The sequence below is a fragment of the Numenius arquata genome, chromosome 6, assembly GCF_964106895.1.
Source record: "Numenius arquata chromosome 6, bNumArq3.hap1.1, whole genome shotgun sequence".
NCBI classification, from domain to species: domain Eukaryota; kingdom Metazoa; phylum Chordata; class Aves; order Charadriiformes; family Scolopacidae; genus Numenius; species Numenius arquata.
Genome location: NC_133581.1, coordinates 13,753,377 through 13,773,648, shown reverse-complemented (window position 1 = coordinate 13,773,648; position 20,272 = coordinate 13,753,377). Strand labels below are relative to the sequence as shown.

At 47.9% G+C, this 20,272-nt stretch overlaps 1 protein-coding gene across 1 annotated transcript in view; it reads right to left on the bottom strand.

The window, feature by feature from the left end:
- Positions 1 to 19,389, bottom strand: part of LOC141465917 (uncharacterized) — a 32,000-nt gene extending 12,611 nt beyond the window's left edge. Inside the window, exons 1-6 of the mRNA XM_074149602.1 lie at positions 19,114 to 19,389; positions 11,235 to 11,308; positions 10,625 to 10,710; positions 9,771 to 9,810; positions 8,988 to 9,068; positions 1,207 to 1,314 (exon numbers count right to left, since the gene is read on the bottom strand). Coding sequence (XP_074005703.1) covers positions 1,207 to 1,314; positions 8,988 to 9,068; positions 9,771 to 9,810; positions 10,625 to 10,710; positions 11,235 to 11,300 — 381 coding nt within the window. The 5' untranslated portion in view covers positions 11,301 to 11,308; positions 19,114 to 19,389. The remainder of the gene's footprint in view (positions 1 to 1,206; positions 1,315 to 8,987; positions 9,069 to 9,770; positions 9,811 to 10,624; positions 10,711 to 11,234; positions 11,309 to 19,113) is intronic.
- Between the last annotated feature and the right edge of the window lie 883 nt (positions 19,390 to 20,272).

Sequence of the window (20,272 nt, the reverse complement as noted above, 5' to 3'; positions counted from 1 at the left end):
ATTAATAGGCAGAGATTCTTAGAAACACCTGCTGGAAGCAGCACACAGTCTCCTGCCTCTGAAATATAACTGTGTCCATGACCCTGATCCTTGCTTGAGTACATGATGCAAGCTAAATCATAACACAAGTTTGGAAAATAAGTTAATTATCAACCAAGGGCTTGCACACACTGCCTATGGAAATAGGCAGCGTAAAGGAGCTGAGATGCCTGAAATAAAAAAATAACAAAATACAGCAAGCCCTGTCACTTGGGTTCTTGTTCAATGCATGCTACAGAAATGTCTTATTTTACACCGAGGAATCCAATCCTGCAGCATGCATCTGGGAGGAAGAAATGCAAGGCAGACTTTTCTCCTGTCTGCAGAGAAAATAAGTGATTTTTAATAGAAACTTTCAAGACAGTTATAAAAAGATTGAAGACGGAAGATAAAAGAAGCCTCTTCAATCCAAGCTCTTCAAACATTGCCAGTCAACTTCCAGCTGCACATCTAAGTTGTAAGCCAGGACCTCGTGCTCAGAAATCCTCTACAAGCTTGCAAAAACTGCCTTCACCCCGCCTTAATTGGGTTTCTTGACTAACGATACATTGTCGGCTGGTTTAAGGCTTCTGACCTTGCTGCACATTTCAAAATGCGCAGAGTGAAATTTTCAAGCTTGGGGTACCCCCACCCAGCATCTACCTGCTTCAGGGTACTCCTGGCTTCTCTGCATCACTCCAGGGAGCTCAGGGAACTGTGAGTGGTACCTCTGCTAAGCTTCCTCTCCCTCTTCCCTGCATCTTTCCCTAAGGAAAGCATCTTTGCTCATGACTTCCAGCAGAATAAATGGAAGCATCACGCTAGGGAAAGCAGCTGGCTAACGTGCTATAGAGTTTATCCCCTTTACGTTTTCAGTCCTCACTAATTTTCAGCCTTTCCTTCTCCGAGGTTGCAGCAGTTCATGGACAGGACTGGGCCCCACCAGCAGTGCATGTCATAGGGCACTTGGAACGCTGCTACCCTGAGAGGGAGGATGCAAGGCTTGGGTTGTGCCTCCCACCCCTGAAAGCATCCCCATAGGAATCCCCATTTCCACCTGGCCCATGCGGATGGAGATGGAGACACCTGCATCTGTCACAGGTCTGACTTGCTCCAACCAGTGAAGCCCCACCAAACCTGCTTCCCCACCACCTTGCTCCCGTTGTCTTCGCCAGGAAGAGCCCATACCTCATATTTTCCGTCGTTCTCCTCCTTCATCTTCTCGACATCCAGCAGAAGCGACCAGACCTGACCTCGCACCTGAAGCGGGATACCTTTGTACACTCGCCGGCACATCTGTGGGGAGGGAAACACATGCAGGGTTAGCTGGTCCTGCTGGTGTCAGAAGAGATTTGCTCCATGGTTTGCTGCGGTGGACCACCAGCCATCTGAGTGGACACTTCCTCTGCCTGTGCTGGTGCAGAGAGGGCATCTCCAATCTGATGGATGAGCTGAGCACCTGCTTTCAGAGTGGTCACATTCTGTGCACACCAGCCTGCCCTTGGGCTCCTCTCCAAGGACCAGAAGCAGCACCCTTGGCTTTGATGCCCTTGATCTGACTTGGCATGGCTGTTCTCACCTGGGTCCTCAGGGACTGGGAGAAAAATACAATTCCCCTTGGAGAGAAAAGCCCGTACCATGAGAGCCACAGGGACGTGTCCACAGCAGCTCTCATGGCGTGACAAGCAGCAAAGGAGACTGTGGACTACACCAGGGGCCCTCCCCTGAACATGCAGGGTACTTCTCAAGCAAGGAGAGGTATTGGGGACAAACGTGCATGTGTCCCTCCTCCTGTCTTTATGTGTTCCATCTCACAGATGCTTCTTCCCTTTCTTCTTGTCACAAAGCCCTCTCTTTCTAAAGAGACCATTAAATTTCAATGGAAAACAGAAAAAAGAGCTTTTGTTCTATCCCTGACTTCTCCCATTGAAAGAAAAAGATTCATAAAAAAAAGAAAAAAGCCTCATTTCTGAATATTTTCCACCTTTTCATTCATCCCACCTGTGAAATGCCATGCACTACAAAGCCAACCATGGCCCTCCTAGACGAGACGCGTGTTAGAAAACTGTTCCACTACATATGGTAAATATTTCAGTATTTCTGCTGACACGTAAAGTGTCAGTGAAATGTATCTTCATCCTGTAAGTGTAATGGTCATTCAACATTTAAAACCCCATTCTCAGCACTTGCCAAATGCTTGCTCTGCCCCAGGTGTTGCTTAGCACCAGCTTTGAAGGTCCAACGCGTAGCCAGGATCATACCCTACAGAAATCCTTCGCAAGATCCTGCTCTCCCCCTCTCTGTAGGCACCAAATAAGAACTGCCCCCTAAAAATCATCTCACTACCAAGATGTGCCCATGGAATGCCACCATCCGATTCAACAGCATCTTGCATTTTAAGTGGGACATCACTTGGATCACAACAATCCCAGGCAATGCTACATGCTTGGGGAAGAGTGGCTAGAAAGCTGCCTGGTGGAAAAGGACCTGGAGGCGTTTGTCAACAGCCAGGTGAATGTGAGCCAGCAGTGTGCCCACGTAGCCAAGAATGCCAACAGCACCCTGGCCTGTATCAGAAATAGCGTGGCCAGCAGGACTAGGGAAGTACTGGGCACTGGTGAGGCCGCACCTTGAATACTGTGTTCAGTTTTGGGCCCGTCACTACAAGAAGGACATTGAGGTGCTGGAGCCTGTCCAAAGAAGAGCAGCAAAGCTGGTGAGGGGTCTAGAGAATAAGTCTTATGAGGAGCAGCTGAGGAACTAGGATTGTTTAGCTTGGAGAAAAGGAGGCTGAGGGGAGACCTGGGGAGACCTTATTGCTCTCTACAACTACCTGAAAGGAGGTTGTAGCGAGGTGGGAGTCAGCCTCTTCTCCCAACTAACAAGTGACAGAACAAGAGGAAATTGCCTCAAGTTGGGCCAGGGGAGGTTTAGATTGGATATCAGGAAAAAATTATTCACTGAAAGGGTTATCAAGCCTTGGAACAGGCTGCCCAAGGAAGTGGCCGAGTCATCATTCCTGAGGGTATTTAAAAGATGTGTAGATGTAGTACTGAGGGACATGGTTTAGTAGTAACCTGGCAGTGCCAGGTTAATGGTTGGACTCAATGATCTTAAATATCGCTTCCAACTATAATGACTCTATGATCATTAGTTTACTGTCTGCACACCTGGGGGAGCCACTCCTGCTCATCCAAGTTCACATGAGGAGGTGTTTTGGGAGGACAGCAAACCTCCACGCCATGCTGGACAGCTTCATCCCCATGGCTGAAACACCAAGGAGATGAACAAGAGACTCCCACTCCCCAAGAGTCATTAAGTCAGGATGAAAGAAGTACAATGCATCAGGAAACACAAAATGACAGTGTTACATGAATCATATCCCTGAAGTGGTACTGGTGAGGTGCCCACAAAAGCCTTGGTCCCACAAGCACTCATGACTTCATGAAAAAAAAGCTGAGACAGGATCAAGAAACCGGAGTATGTACGAATTCAGATAAAATCACCAATTCACAAAAAATATATTTCCAATGGATTAGGAGAGACTGACTGACAGCTGCTGAGGTAGAAGATGATGCTCAGATACGTGGGAAGAAAGTAATTTTGTTTTGAATTCCCAGAGCTGGTATTGTCATACTTTAATGAGTGCAGCCCTCACTGGCACATAGTAAATGTCTCTAATGATTTTCTCCACATGAGAGCGCAGCAGGAACAGGGGAGTTACAAAACATGCTGAGATGGGACTGAACTGAAATGCCTCTCTGTTATTTATCCCAGGGCTTTCCTCCTCCCACCGCCTCCAGACATGAAAGTGATAAAACCTCAGAGCCATGAGTCATGCAGAGGAAAAATGAGCAATTTTCCTTCGTCGTGAAACTTGAAGGAAAACAGGGAAGTTATGATTAAAAGCAGCATTAATGCTGGGATGAACTGACAGAGGGAAGGCAGCAGGTGATGGCAACTCCTGCTCCATGTGAGAAGAAGAAACAGCCCTCAAGGTCACCATCTTCTGTCTCTTATAAGCCACTCAGCCCTTACAGATGGACAGAGAGCACCTAGACCATGCCCCATGCAAACTGATAGACAGACCAACGCACAGCAGGAAGAATGGACATCATCCTGTTTCACAAATGGAGATGCTGGTGCTCAAAGCAAAAGCTCAAAGTGCTGTGTAGAAAGGTGGTGTCAAAGCCAAGGACTGAACCTAAAGTGTTTAAAACTTGCTCCAGGTTTTGCCATAGGATCACGTTCCCTCTCTCGGTTTTAACATACAAAGCTCACAGCACAGAGGCCATTGTCACCCCATCCCCATTTAACTCTCCATGTACTTTCTTTCCAGTGATGGGATGGGGAAGACTATAAAAGTACAGACCCGAGCTCCATCTTCCTGCATCAGAGATCTGCTCTGCACAACTAAGTGCTCCAGGTCTTTAGATAGTTGGGTGGAGTGACTGCCTTTAGACACAGGACATCTTTTTGCAGTAGTTAAGACACTGAAGTTAAAAAGGGTTTGGGAAAGGTGGGTTGGTTTTTTAAAGCAGAATATACACATTTCAGCCCACTTTCACATTTTGGAGCCTGTCGCTGTTAGCTTCTCAGCCATGTGTATGGTCCACCAGGAAGAGACTGCAGGACTAATACCCCAATTTTGGGTATGCATGGCAACTTCACTTTCAAGCCTCTGCAGATATCCACCATACGTCTCCAACACCCTGAAGTGGGATACAATCCTCCTTCCTTGGCTCCTTTAGGCCTCAAAGAGTGACCCTTCCGGAGAGGAGGGACTCCTTCACTTCCTCCACCAGTGATGTGCTGGGGGAGCTGAGCTGTGAAAGTCTTCACCTGGAGTGGTGCATGAAGTCTCTGCTACCACCACCACCACCCTGGAGGACTTCTTTTTTGCACCACGAAGCAGGCTGATTGATGCTGTGGCCATGCAAGACACTTGGCAGTCTGGACTTTGCTGCGCATGGTTTTCTTTCTGTATGGATAATGGTTGCTCCCAGCTCAGCTGTCGTCCCTGCAGCTGGAGACCTGGCTATGCTGAATGGGGGGCCAGCAGGTCTGCAGGGGCTCCAGCAGCAAAGGAGGGGCAAATTTAAATCCTGAAGCTGATGTGTTGTGGGTGGGCATTTGCATTTATTACCAGGACAACCTTTAGGGGAGAGGAAAATGCTACCTGCCTTTCCAAAATGGCAAAAACCAGCAGCAGTTCCAAGGGACAACCCCCTTTCTTTCCCATGGCATTTGTGGGCAGGAGATCTGACTTCAGCCGACTCTGACATGACAAACGTCTGTTGGCTCTCCCCAGCGTTAGCAGATTATTCGCTCTTGGGGGTCCGTGTCAGTCCATACAGAGCCCCGATTCATCCTAAACCGCTTTGCTGGCATGCGCTGGATTAAGTGCCCTGCACTCCCGTGACCTTAGCAGAGACAAGGCTACCCCTGTGCACAAAGACAGGCTTTGCCTAAAAACCAGACATCTCTTGCTGAAGACATCCCTCTCTAAAGGTCTCATCCCACACAGCCAGCAGCAAGCAGCAGCTTGCAAATGATGCAGAGGTCACATCCTCTTCCTAAGACTGATAATACTGGCTGAAATCCACTTGTTTCAGGGCTATGATGAATAAATTATCCTGCTATTGGAGCACACACAGCACAGCCTCTTTCTTCTCTGCAAAACTGTGCTTGCCTTAACTGTGTATACTCTTACACAGCAGAGTCAGGTTGGGACTTAAACTCGGCTTTAAAACAGCAGTGAGGAGGACACAGACCACCTGAGCCTCCCTGTGCTGAACCCTGGATTACACAATTCAGCATTTCTCTGCAAGTTTGACATACCTTAGCTCTGCAAAGCAGTGTGGTCCTTGCACGGACTCCTTTACTTCTGTGCCCTTTCCCTTGTGGAAGTACAGCCAGGAAAAGGCACCGCTGCATCAGTCTAATCCCCTCAATGCAAAGAATTGTGCTGGTGTTGCTTTTTGTTGATGATGCTACTGAAATTAAATCAGATCACTATGAAGCATGTCTAGAACAGATACAGAGACAGATCTGATGTGGTGATGAGCTCAAGGGCATTACTTTAATTAAGATAATGCTATTTGTTGCTTATCCTGAAACAGGTTGTGCCAGGAATGATTGTAGTCATAGCCGGGCCATCCTGGGCTAGGGACTGCAAGAGGCTCTCCCCCTTGAGGGTTTTTTTCAGCCTTATTTCCCATGACCTGTGACAGCCACAACACCCAGACTGCAGCCCACAGCAGGCAGGGATGCACATTGGCAGCAGGTGGGGAAACAGAAAGCAAAACCTGCTGCTCTCTGGCGATGGCTCATGCTGGGGGTCTGAAAAAGCTGGTTTCTCGCCCGCTGACGGGTGGTTGCTTTAGGGCCTGGACAGGTACACAACTTCTCTCCTCCCACAACATAGAAGCTGAGACAACAACCTAAGCCCCAATCAGCTACTAAGATCCTGCAAAACATGACAGCCTACTTCATAAGCCAAGAGTCCCTCTTCAAGCACTCAACACATTCAGCTGTCTGCCAGCTCCAGAACATGAACTAGGACTCGAAAGGTTGGCCCTGAAGTCCAGAAAGTCTCAGCCTAGAAAATAAGATGGGTTTCTACATCACTCATGCAGATACAAAGTCAGGGCAGCTGCCCTGTGAAACTGCCTGGAGTTCCTGCAACAAGATATTTTTTTTTTCCCCTCTAATAAAGCGCAGTCTGTCAAAATGAACATCAAAGGGAAGGCTGCTGTCTTCAGCAAGAGGTTTTTTTCAAAGATGACATCCTAGTCTTTATAAAAATAACACAGAGCTGCTGTCTTGTGACACTTGGACTTCCATCACATCAGCGAAGTGCCGAAAACAAACCTGAAGGAAACGTGCAATGCAGATGTGACAGCCTGAGTGCTCAGAGAGGGAACAAAACCAACCCACTCTGCTTTAGAAAAATCAGATCAAGGGCTTACCACATTTACTTTAGCTAGAAAAACACCATAACCATCTGAAGTGCGTGACTGTGATCCCGGCATAAGGTCCCTGAAACGCCACATCTGAGCTGAATCCAGCCACGGCAGCAAGAATCTCCGAGCAGCTTCCACACTTCTGACACAAGAGCATGGGGCTGCACATCCAGGTGAAGGATACAACCTAATTTTATTATTTTTTTAGAGCACTTTTTTTGTGCCTCTCAGGGTCTTTGCACTTGACGCTGCATGGCTGCTCCGAGGCACAGACCTTCCTGCCTGCACTTGCCCTGGCGCAGGGCCGCGGGGTGTTAGGCTGGACAGGACTGAAACCAAAGCTCCTTTCTACTCCCCGGGGTCACCAGACTGCTCCGTCCCTGCTTGGAGCCAAGAGCTGCTTCTCTGTTTGCTGGGAGGGGGGATGGCCATTTCCAGTCCCCCAGCATGGGGACAATGCCACGTCTGTGCCCAAGAGTCATCAGCCATTTACGGGCTGTTATAAATAACATCATTTATTCCATTACAAGAGCTCTGTGATTTTTCTGACCGAAAGACACTCAAAACCCACTTGCTGGTCTAGCCCCTTGCCATTCAGCAGACCTGCGACGTTGGCTGCAGCGTGCTTAACACACCCGCTAATTGTCAGGGTAAATCCAAAAGACAAACGGCAATTGCTACTGCTGCACACACCTCTCACCCTGGATCCCATCTGTCCCCACCAGCTGAAGGCATGCTAAAAACACTCATTACCCATCCCAAACATTATCCAGGACCTGAAGGAATTCCCTGTGCTCTGCTGGAATTTGGCGCTTTACCCACAAGGCCACTAACCAATTAGTGCTAACTTCTAATTAGAAAAACCAAAGCCATGAGAGATCCTCCGTTTTTGCCTGTGGAGCAGCACCGATGAACAAAATAATTAGAACTACCCTGAATTGAAAAGAAGGACTATAAAAACCCACGCCCTTCTCCACCCCATCCCTGCTGTCATGAAGATAAGATTTTGGAAGGGCAAAACTACAGCTGGTCTTTGGCTGGGTGAACCTGACATCACTGCATGGCCAGGCGAGGGGGATGCTTTTCTCGATGTCCCCCCCCTGCAGCTATCCTCTGCACAACCTTTTATCCAAGCTCAATTTTCTCCTGAGGACCCTCAGCAGGAGCTAGAAGCAATACAGCCAAACACTCCACTCTCCAGGCAAAAAAGAAGGCTGCAGGGGCCACGGCAACAGGGTGCACTGGGCTTCAGCTCTCTCCTGCGCAGCATCGTAAGCAGAGCAGGTCAGGTGTGATGCTTCTTCCATGACCCAGGCAAGGGCGCTGTCATCAGGTTCAAGCGGTTTTTGTTTCAAGAGGTTTGTAATAGGAACACATTACAAATATTATTTATTAAAAACAACTCAGTTTTGCAGTGGCATTTGGTGCAGAGTTTATTTTGAACACCAAAGCTAAGACACAAGGTTGGTGTCTCCATCCTTGATTTCCACAGATGGGTGCACACAACCTAACACCTAAGGGGCTTCTCACAGGCACAGCCAGGAGCAAAATTCACAATCTAGGTGATGTTGTAGACAAATAATTCTCCCTCCAGGGAGAGTTACAAGGAACATCAGCTGGACCATATCAGTCACATCTCCCATGCCATTCCCAGGTGGTGGAATCACAGACATGACCTGCAGCATGCACCACCCCCTGCTCTCAGGGCAGGGACCCAGCTGAGCACAAGAACATCTCTGCTGTGTTCCTGCTTGCACAGGGAAGCAGAAGTGCAAACACACCAGCAGCACTTAAGAAACCATTTTTAAAACTATGCTAGTCAGAACAGGACTTTTCCCTAGCAACTTCAAGGAAAGATTTAAAATATTAAAATCTAACAGGTAGAATTAGGCAATATTTTCCGGTGATCTCTGGTTTCTCTAGCAACTTTCTGAAAGCCTGACCCATTGGAAGGATGCACCATTCCCGTCCCTCCGGACACGTGCTCTTTCTCTTCCTCCTTACCTTGTCACTGTTTCTGTATTTGCCCCACTTCTTCAGCATCTTTAGCCACTTGTCCACACGTTCGATTTCCTGCTGTTTTTGCTGATGCAAGGGGCAAGAAGACAAGACAAATTTAAGAAAAAAAGCCCCAGAAGGGACCTCCTGAAAACACAAAACTCCATTCTCTTTAGGTTTAAACTTCCATGCAAAGACTTTGTATCAGGGATGGGAATAATCCACAGGTGCTTGCAGGCACCAGTAATTTCAACCCGTGGTAATTAAAGCAGCATTAGTAAAAATGAGACACAAGCTTAACACAGAAAAAGCATTTCCAAGAGGAGTATTCCTTGACAACAAAAATTTTTGCACGTTTAGCTAGCCTCAAATCATATAATTGTCTCAGATTGGCAGAAATGAGATGCTATTTAGTCCCTGTTAGCAGGATCTTCACAGAGGACAAGCTACCAGTGTAGGGGAGATCCACCACTTTCCCCAACATGTGCAATCCGCTTTTCAAGCGACAGCCGCTGAGCACTGTGCCAAAGCAGAGAGAAAAGCCCAAAATTGCTTTAAAAAGTGCAATTTCAGTGCAGGAGGGGAGATGCCTGACCCAGCAAAATAAAAGCTCCAACAGCTGGGCATCATGCAGAGTTCCCACCTCTGCGTAAGCAGCAGTGACCAGCGGGTGCTGGCTGCCTGCTTTGCTCTCACTTGCACATTCATTTCCTCAAAAACCGTCCCCTCCCCAACCAGTGTGGTAAGGATCTGATTGATACCCATGATGACAGAGTTGGCAGCTCTCACCTTCTCCTCCAAGGCCGTGCGGGTCGGCAGCTCCTGCTCACTGAAAAGCAAGGGGTCACCGATTACTTTATAGGCAAGAGAGGGTGCAGAGGAGCATGAGGTGCTGCAACTTGGGGACCAGCTCAGGCACCTGAGAAGATACGCTCAGGGGCTCTGTGCCTTTCCTACAGCTGTCCCCAACAAGGAAGACGCAGAGGAAGCACCAGCCAAAAACCCACCACCATACAGGATCTGCTGGGGGTAATGTAGCACTGGACATTGGACATCTCTGGAAATTGTGGGGATAAAGCTCCTCTTCAATACATACATTAAAAGGCAATTAAAAGGTGGCAGGAGGGGGAGATCTCTGGACCGCAATTGCTTCAAACCCCCCTCCCGCACATATCACCTACTATTATAAATACTTGTTCGGATTTTGAATAAAAATACTTCTTTTAAGCATTCTCCCCAGGCACAGGGTGTGCGTCTAATTCATCTGCGCCTCATTTAGGATGTGTATTTCCTAAGGGAACCAAGAACAATCAGATATCTTGTCTCATCTCTTCCTACACCTCCCTGAATCATCAGGTGCAAGCGTGAGAGCCTCTCCCTCTGCGACACACTGCGGGCCCCCACGGAGGTAGAGTGGCACCAGCCTGCACCTTCTGATGGGAAACCATTTCTGAGCCTTGTCTTGCAGCAGATCCAAAGCATCAGAGAGTATGAACATGTGTGGTTGATGGAAGAGGTAAATCTAGTCTTTCCTCCTGCATTTGGGACTGATCAAGCCAAGCCACAGAGCGGCTTACCGATGCTGGGTCTGCCACGCACAGACACACAGGTCAGAGAGGAAAGGAGAGGGCAGAAGGACTTACTGCAGGAATCCAAACCGGTCTGTAACTTTATACAGCGTGAAATCGGCATCTTCCCATGGGTCAATCTGAGCTCCTTCCTGCCTGCCCTGAAAGCAGAAAGGACATCAGTGAACCACCATCAGCACGGGGAATGCCCCAGTGCCAGCATCCCACCCCCAAGTGCCCGCATCCTTCCCTCCCTGCATGCTAGAAGGCACAGAGCTAGAAAACCAAACCTTGCTCTAAAGAGACAAATACAGTGCAGGCAGGAAGAAAAAAGCACAAGTTCAGCCTATCCAGCATCCCTGGTGTGACTCTGCTGCAGGCTGGGAAGGGCTGTACATCAGAGAAACCAGTGCTGTCGGGCACATGCCGTCCTGGTGTTAAGGGAGCACTGCAGCTCTAGTATCTGTGCTGAGCACACATGAGATCCACGAGAAACTCTGGGGCTGTGGTGAGAGAGGACGTGCAGGCAGAAGGAGGTAGGGAGAGCCAGCATGAAGCCTGATGGCATGAGGGTTACTGGGGTGACACCTGGCAGAGAGGCAAAAGTTCTTATTCGAAGCATTCCTAATTAACTAAATAGCTTCGGCCTTAGCCAGCATGTCAGGGAGAAACACGAGGTTGGTACCTTCTCATACTTGGCAACGATCTCCGCTTTTTCCTGGGCTATTAAAGACTCTATATCTTTCTTCATGTCAGAAGCTGTAAGGCAAAAAATAAAAGACAGAGGGAAAGGGAGATAAGTAAATGTGTACACAGCGTGAGAAATACTTTAGGAAAGTGCTAATAGAAAAAACCTTTGCTGACAACTTTAGCTTCCAGTCATATCCCATAGTTAAAATTAGGCTGATGTTGAAAAGCCACTGTACAAAGTGCGCATGGAGTTTGTCTGCATGCAGCAGGACTGCCAGCTCCCCGCTCTCTGCACAGGGCCACAACTGAATTTGAGCAAGAGAGAGTCTTGTCTGCTGGAAGACAAGACATCATGCCTTTGTTCTTAGGCACACACGTGCCTGTACGAAGACATGGTGCTTTTAAATTGAGACGGGCATGGCAGCCACAAAACCCTTGCATTGCACAGGTTGCGTTCCGGCTGGGAGCTGCACAGTACAACGTTCATGTGGATGACAGCAAACCACCATGCTGTTGCCCTCAGCTATGGATGTGGAGCCATGAGATGCTCTGTTGGAGCATCCAAAGGCAGATTTAACATCAAAGGAGAAACTAAAAGAAGTTTTTGCCTACTGAAGTGTGCATGCAACAAGTAAATTAGATAGTTACCTTCTATACACACCCCCAAAAGAAAAACAACACAGCAGCAAGATGACCGCCGAGTCTCCATCTACTCTGGGATGGACCAGTCTTGGTCTAAACAAGATCCAGTCCAGCTACGTGAGGTCTGTGCCCACTGTTCTGCTTCATCACATACACATACGTATGAGCAAGGTAACCTCCACATCAAACGTGACTTGAGTGTTTTCTTGTACAAGCTCAAAGGATCATCCTCCCTGTCAAGCCGTAACTAGTTTCTCGCTGCTCACCGAAAGAAAAGGTTGTTCTAACACACTTAGGAGAAAACACGAGCAGACAAAATCTCCAGGGAACCACAGTCTCCAGGGGTGGCTGCAAAGAGGGCAGAGGGAAGGTCTACCAAGTACTCCTCCTCTGAAACTCTATGGAACTGTGACCAGCCCAACTCAGACAGCACAATGGCTACAGTAGCACCTAAAGCCAGGCTACCACAAGCCACATTACCCAAACCTTCGGGCTACGGGAGCAATGCTGCCGCAGCGCAGTCCTGGCTGCAGCAGTTCCTAGGCATGGAGGATGGCAGTAGGGACAGGCAGCCAACAGGGACGGCCTCATCTCCAGCCCACTGACCACATTCCCAAGTGCTCTGTAAATAGACAAACTCCAGCCAGCCCAAGAGCTCCCCTTGCTCCCTTTCCCCAGTGCTTGGTTGCTTTTTAAAATTTTTTTAAAGTCTCATTTATTTATTTATTTATATCTCTTAATTTTTTTTAAAGCTTTTAAAATAGTTTTACATTTTTCCCACACTTCTGCTATGAATTATAAACCTACTCGGATAGGATAGATAGGATAAGGACTAGGAAGTCATGCTGTGTTATCACCTACATGGCTCTCTCCTTAGGTCCTGCTAACCTGCCACAGGTCTTGCATTTCAAGAACAGCAAGGTAAAATAATTTTAGTCCACAGTTATAAAAATCTTAGCATTTTGAACAGTTTTTGAACACTTAAGCCTCTTAGAATAGCTTGTTACAGAGGCAGACTGCATTTTGCCTGCTTTAAGGAGGTTTTGGCTATTTTGCCTGCTGTAAAAAGGTTCAGCAGGGTTGGGAAAAAACTGCTAAGAGCCACCGCAGCCTTAAAATAGTTTCCCCACTGTCACACTACAAATGATCCAGTGATTTATCTAGAACATCTGAAAGCTAAGCAACTTCAATAATAAAGTCCAGAAGTTTCCTGTAAGGCTTGAAAGGAGCTCCCTGGAGCATCTGGGATTGCCCTAGCAGAACAGACTTGAAAGCCTCCCACAAAAAATTACAAAATTTTGAAAAGCCTTTTGAAAATAAAAAAAAGAGCAGGTTGACTCCCATGTTGCATCCGAAGCTGGAAAGTAAATCCTGTGTTACTGTGCTCTGGCCCTTTCCCAAAGCGCTGGTGACCATCTCCTTGCAGGGAAGAGGAACATTGCTACCCACAGATAAAACTCTGCAATAGCTGCTCAAGAACAAGTTTACCCCAAGCTGCCATTGCAGCTCGCTAGCAGATGCCAGGAGCCATCCTGACCTCCCTTCAGGAGGAACCTGAAGGGTTCTTGTTGTAGGACACGCTACTCAGCTTCTGGCTGAGGCTGCATCTTGGTGAGCCACCATGCAGCTGGCTGCAGCAGCGCTTGGCACCGGATGAGCCAGAGCAGCCAAAGGCGTTGCACTTGGGATGATCTGAAGAATGTGATTTTTCCTGGAGTGCAAAAATAAACAGCAATGAAGAAACAACTCAGGGAGATATGATGAGCAAAAGCATCATCACTCTCCAAGGCTCAGCCCACTTCTCTGCACCTTCAGACATCTATAAGCTATTATTTGTCTCATCTTACTAGCTCCTCAATGCAACCTGCTCACAGCCACTGTATTTTTCAGGCCCAGATGGAGACCGAGGGGAGATCTATCTTTCCCTAACTCTTCATTTCGAAAGCTGCCAGCGCTCCTGGTTGCAAGCAGTGTAATAGAAATATTAAACCACACACAATAATCTGGGCCACCAGGGCAACTCTTCCGTGACACGTTATAGCACAGGCTTTTATTTCACTGCTTTACACTCATCTGTACAGACACCTGAAAAAAGCAAACTCTTCAAACTTATGGCAAAAATGGGTGTATCTTTCCATTTTATTGACTCCACAATCAAGACAGAGAGCAAGGATAGAAATTTTAAAGTGTACTTTGTTCTCTTATTTTTCCGAGCTGCAGCTCTTACTTCAAATGTTGCCATGAATTTTGCCCAATACGTGTTAATTGCAGCTTCATTTTTCAAAGTAGCAAGGTCTGAGTAAGTGTCTCACAGTGTCACCTAATATATCTGCATCTTCTCCTTCTCACATCCTTCATCTGCGAAGTTTAACTGAAAGGCAAATTCACTCCCCCACTTCTGATGTCGTTTTTTCATTGTTATGGGGCCAAGGAATTCAGATGAGGTCCTTTATATGCTGCTAAAAATACAAATATTCTGCAGACTGGGGGGAAAAAATAAACTGTATGTCAAATTAAATGGGCAATTTTTCAAGACATTTACGAAGTGGAAGTTATTCTGAACGTCTCTGACCACACTCTGTAATAGAATACCCAGAGGAAGAGCGACTTGGTGACATGGGAGGGCTTACACAGCAGAAGACAGCGGGGAGACCACATATATTTTGGCATCCGCCTCTGTGAAAGCCTCTCTGCAGCCAGAAACGCCAGGCTGGTGCAAAGGAGCAAGTTTTGTGCCTCATGCCTGGAATGTGCACATTTGTTTTCTCTTTCTACTATAACAGTGCAAAAGTCCAAATTTAGGAAAAGACCTGAAAGCAGAGAAAATGGTTGATGGCAGTGAGAGGGATGGGGATGGCAAGTGGCTGCACCGGCCTCAGCGTCTGACCACAACACTGCTGCTTTTTGGAGTATGAAGGCGATGCTGTGCTCGACTAGGTGATTTTCAAAGTACTCTGGAAAGGGAACAGAATATAGCCTAGCTCTAACAGCCTACGTTAAACACAGATATCAACTATGGTATTTTGATTATTTAATTCTGCTCATACTTGAAGTCCAGAGTAGTTTGACACCATGAAGTCAAAGCATTTGTTTGAGAGAAACGATACCTTGTGTATACGAAAACTACCGAGACATTTGTTTCCTGGAGAGTTTGACGAAACACATCATTCTGCCCTGATATAAAGAGGCTACCTATAAATAGGCACAGCCTGTACCTGCCACACTTCTCCACACACCTATATAAGACTCAAGTGGTTTTTATTTTAATACACCGCTCAAAGGACTTTCTCAAGCCTGACACCTAATTTTCTCCTGCGAGTACTGTATTTTCCCAACAAACAGAGGTTTTTTTTCCACGATAAACACACAAAGTGAAGTAGCTATAAACAGGAATGGTAAGAAAATGTGAAAAATGCGAGAATGGCATTAGATAAATTTACCAGGACATAAGCAATAGAAACTCCGAAGCCAGGCACACTTAAATTCAACTGGGAAACAAAGTTACCAACTAGTTCCTTTGAAAAAGAATGAGTTGAAAAACCCCACAATCTGTCATCTCACTCTAAAACTTGCAGCTTCCAGTTTACAATTTAAGGAAGTATAAATTAATCCTAGCAACAGTAAGCCTAAAGATGCTTAATGAAAATGCACGTTACTGCCTACCCACATTGAATGCTGTCTACCCGTTAGCAAACTTGAAATAAAATATCCAAGGTTTGGATCAGAGTAACTTTCTTGAAATTAATTCACCAGCTGGATCTCCAGTATTGGCAGCAGAAAGAAGGTGTCTGCAGCAAAAATCCAAGACTTGGTGCAAAAATTGTTATCCATAAATCAGATTTACTGTTATAACCCTCCCCCCAAAGTCCTGTATTTTTGCAGTAAGATCTGCTGAGCTCCTGCCGCCCCGTGTGGGGTGGTACCCACCAGGACCAGCCCGGCCAGGAGCATGGGAACCTCTGGCCACCAGTCGCCCAACCTGCGTGTTGCAACCCTGCTCGCTGCCAGAAGAGGAACTGAGCATTTCCCACGGCCCAGTGGCACTGCTGCTCCTACCATGGACCAGGGGACACACACACACACACACACACACGCATGCGTCTCCTGCCGCCCCCAACCACAACATCATGTTTCCAGCTTATAAACCCATTAGCAAACACCCTGCCTGGTTCGCTCCCTCTGCGCCAGTACTTGCAGAAGACACAGACACTGCCACCTCTTTCCACAGAGGTCACTTTCCAAGGCCACATCTACAGCCCTCTGCTCACCACCAGGTCCTCCTCTCCCCAGTGCTCGATTTATACTAAACAAGGACAAACTTCCGTTAAACTTGACCAGGATGCGAGAGCCATACATGGAATTTAACCCATCAAAAATGCAAATGTATGTGGTCTAAGGACTGGGGCTGAGACATCAAAGGCTCAGCTGATGGTCCCTGCAGAGGGTTCAGGTGGGTGCACATCAGCATGTCTTCAGATGCCCTCACAGAAATTCACTGCAACCCTGATTCCAGACCTGACTCCTCCGAGCCCTCCTCGCAAAGTGGTTTTGCTGTTGGGACCTTGGCCAGAAAGCAGTTTCCCAGCCTTTGAATGGAGTAGCTGTGGTGATGCTACCAAACAACCCATCCGAGCCAAGGCTGCTCAATTTGCAGTCTCTTCAAGCCCTTTCCTTATACCTACAAGGAAAGTACAGAAGTTTTACACGCTTTTACACAGGTTTTATACTGTCAGGCTGCACTAGCATCAGAATTTACTGCTCAACTTCACCATTTTGCTGCGAGGAGAACTGTAGATCCAGTGTCACTTAGCAGAAGGGCTTTTGAAAATGAAAATATCAGTAAAATCTCCTCTTTTTATGAAGTATAGCATAGCATTGCGTTCTCAACCTTGGGCTGGATTTGGGGATATTCTGGAACGCAATTTTAAAATATTTTATACTGTAGAAAAGCATCTACTCAAGCCACTTGAGATTACAGACAGTTTTGGTTACTTCTCTGTTCCCGCTGCATCCACCAGGCAGAGCAAATTAAAGTCAAGCATGATGCAGGAACGCAGCCAAATACAGTTGAGTTACAAAATCTTAACATCTACCTCCCTCCGACCAGAGTCATCTCGACCTCCTGAATCCCTACTCACTCCTCAACATGCTCCATCTCTAGGGCAAAACCTGCAAAATTTGCATTTTTGCTTCAGTAACCTCTCACAGCACTGTATGTTTCTCCTCTCCAGCTGCACCCAAGCCCATGGAAACATATATGATTTTTTTTTTGCTGCATGCTATTGCAAGCAGAAGGTCATTGAAAAAGGAGAAATGACTTTAGGTGCAGGTGTGCTGGAGTCCTGAATGTGCCCAATTAGCCACTAACAGAGAATGCTGTTAGGAGAAAAAAAAAAAAAAAAAAAAAAAAAAAAAAAGGCAAATTTTGTCACACCGTGCTTAAATGCCACGGTGGCCTATATCAGACTGAAACTACTGCTGTGGAATAAAGTCAAAAAGGTACGTAGTTACTACAACCACATCCACCACTGCCGAAACCCAGCAAGTCGCTGTTCCTGTTTCACGTACTATTTTAAAAGCACATTTTAACACAGTGTTTTATATCTTTAGCTGTCTATGGTATAAGACTGCATTTTTTCCTTTAGGGGAACAGGCCTAAAGGAAATGCTTATGCATCTATGCAAGTGGAAATGCCTGTACACCACCTGCAGAGGGTGAGACCCCCGCAGGAGATGCCCCTGCAGCCTGCACCGCTTGCCAGCAAAGCGCTGCTCTCTCTTGTGAAGCTACGACCGGTTGTAACAGTGGCTTCTGCGCTTTGCACACCCTGGAGCGTGTGAGCGAAGCGGTGCCACAGGCCGCTTACAAAGCGGCTAAAGCAAGCTGCAGAAAGCTGAATAAACCCTTTCAGGGTTTCTAAAGCGCATGAAACAGGCCCCTTGACATGATTCCAACCATGCAGGCTACCGGCTGGCAGCAAACTCCCCATCCTGGTGGTTGCCTGATATAATTCAGGGGGCACAGCCAGCAGCTGTGAGCCGAGGGAGCTGTCATCAGAGGCTCTTCTCCCACACGCTTACAGCCTTTCAAAGCAAAGCCGCGGGGTTACACCACTGCCCATACCTACCAAGCACAGCCAGAACGAGCACGGCTTTGGGTCTGCTTCGACTGCATCGCCACGGCCCGTGGAAACCTCAAAGCCTCCCAAGGCATCCAGGAGGAGCTGCGGGCTGCTGCAGGGCTGCGTGCCCGGGAGGTGACGAGCCGCAGGAGGAAGTGACGGCCACACGCTGCCGGCAGAGCTTCTGCTTCACGAGACCCAGCTCCCCACGCGGAAGTCATGCTGCTCCTGAGGTCTTGCTACGAGACAGGCCAGCATCCCCACCTCCGGCACCACAGCTGCTGCAGTGTTTTTTACTAGAAACCCAAATTGCAATCCCAAAACGGACAACACACTCAATCTGCTTGCGTCGAGGACTTCTGCTGATCACCATCTGCAGCTCCTCTCTCATTAACAAACCCAGACTGCAAACACCCTGGCCAGGCACCAGCTTCAAAACAACACGTCACCAGACCGCACATCACCAATCTCAGCCCAAATCCGGCACTTGCTTCCAAACCTGCTACCGAAAAGGAAATCGGACTTGCACTGGCAAAGTGAATTATGACTTCAGGAATGAAATTACTATCAAGCAGGATGAGCCAAGATACAGGAGATCCTGTTTGCATGTTTATTTCCTTGACTACAACAAAAACTCAAGAGCACACAAGCAAGTTTTGTTTTTCTTTTAAGAGTGTAAGGAGCACAAAGCAAACTGAATTGCAAGGAAGTTTATGTTTTAACTGTGTGGGAGTCTTTGAAAAGGACTGTCCATAGATCACTTTATATGTCGCATATTTGTTACATTCAAATGAGCTCCTGTCATAGTAAACTTGCATTGTATTTGAAACTGCACTGGATGCTGGATAAAACCACGCTCACCTCCCTTGGCAGAGGCACTGGCAACACCCAAGTGAGAACCTCGGCTGCAACTCACTTTGACGCCACCAGCATGTCCCAACAAGCCAGAGTATCCAGCATCATCACAGACAGGATCCTGCCGATTTATCGGCGCCGGTACCCACAGCACACGATGGCTCTCGGGGCAATTCTCACCTGCTCCGGAGCCGGTTTCTGAGTTCAGAGAAGGGAGTGTGGAAATGCAACCTGGGTCCAAGCAATGTGTCCTTACCTGAGCCTGGTATCAGGTGTCAAGATGCATCAGTTCAGCTGGAGTTGTCCTCTTCCCTGCGGGCATCTACGTGGCAGGAGCTGGCTGTCTCTGCCGCAGGGTGGCGAGGACCCCCAGCCGCCGCAGCCCCAGTGGTCAAATGCCCTGTGGCCTCACTTGTGTGTCCCTAACTCTCCTCTCCGCTCCTCCGGCACCTGCGAGCCCACCGGGAGCAGCTGGGACAACAGGCAAGGGAGGAGGCAATCCGCACGCAGGCGCTCTCTTCTCCTGGGCTCACTGCAAAGGAAATGAGAAATTGGTAAGTTTTCCAGTTCTGGCACAGCGCAGCCAGCATCCTTTACCAGTGCAGAGGGTCTTTGCACACAGGTCCCATTGGAGTGGGCAGCAAGGCAGCGTCTCAGCCTGGCAGGGAAGGAACAGGCTGTAACGGGAGGGCACCCAATGGCAGAAAGTAAACTGTGCACATCTGCGCTGCAAGATGACCCTTGGTGTGGGTCATGCTTGGATTTTGTTGATTTGGTGAGTTTTTCAGGATGATTTTCCTCCCCACCCAGCTCACAGCATCAGCCCAGCCCAGCCCAGCACGAACTTGCACTAACACAGAGGACTTGTTATAGGGATTTTGTCTGGGGCTGAGCAGGAATGTTACAACTATCTGACCATACATGCCAGGTACTGGAAAATCAGCCTGTGCGCCTCCAGCTGCACAACATCATCTTGTCCGGGGTTTTCATCCAGGGATGCTCAGCTCAGACACAACCCAGCATCTGGTTTGCAGCAGGGGGCTGTGTTTTAGCACATTTTCTGGCCTGGTTGAGTGCTGGGGGATGGAGGGGTTTCCCATACAGATCTCAGTATCCCTCATACCTTTGTACCAGCAGACATGCTACCAGCAACTCAGCAGGCAGAATATGCCCCCTGCCCAAGCCATAGGCACCGTATTACACACAGCTTCAGCCGATCTAAAAGCATGCTGCCACCAAGAAGGGATGCAATGAGGGGTTCCAGTCTGTTCCCCCAGGAACAAGCTGGGAGGAAAGGGAGAAACAGCAAATGGGACTTTGGTCAGGTTAAGACCAGTAACACACCACCACTGACTCACAGGATGGAAGGGATGGCACCAGCAGTGCCACCTGAGCCTCCTTCCAGGACCTGCAGT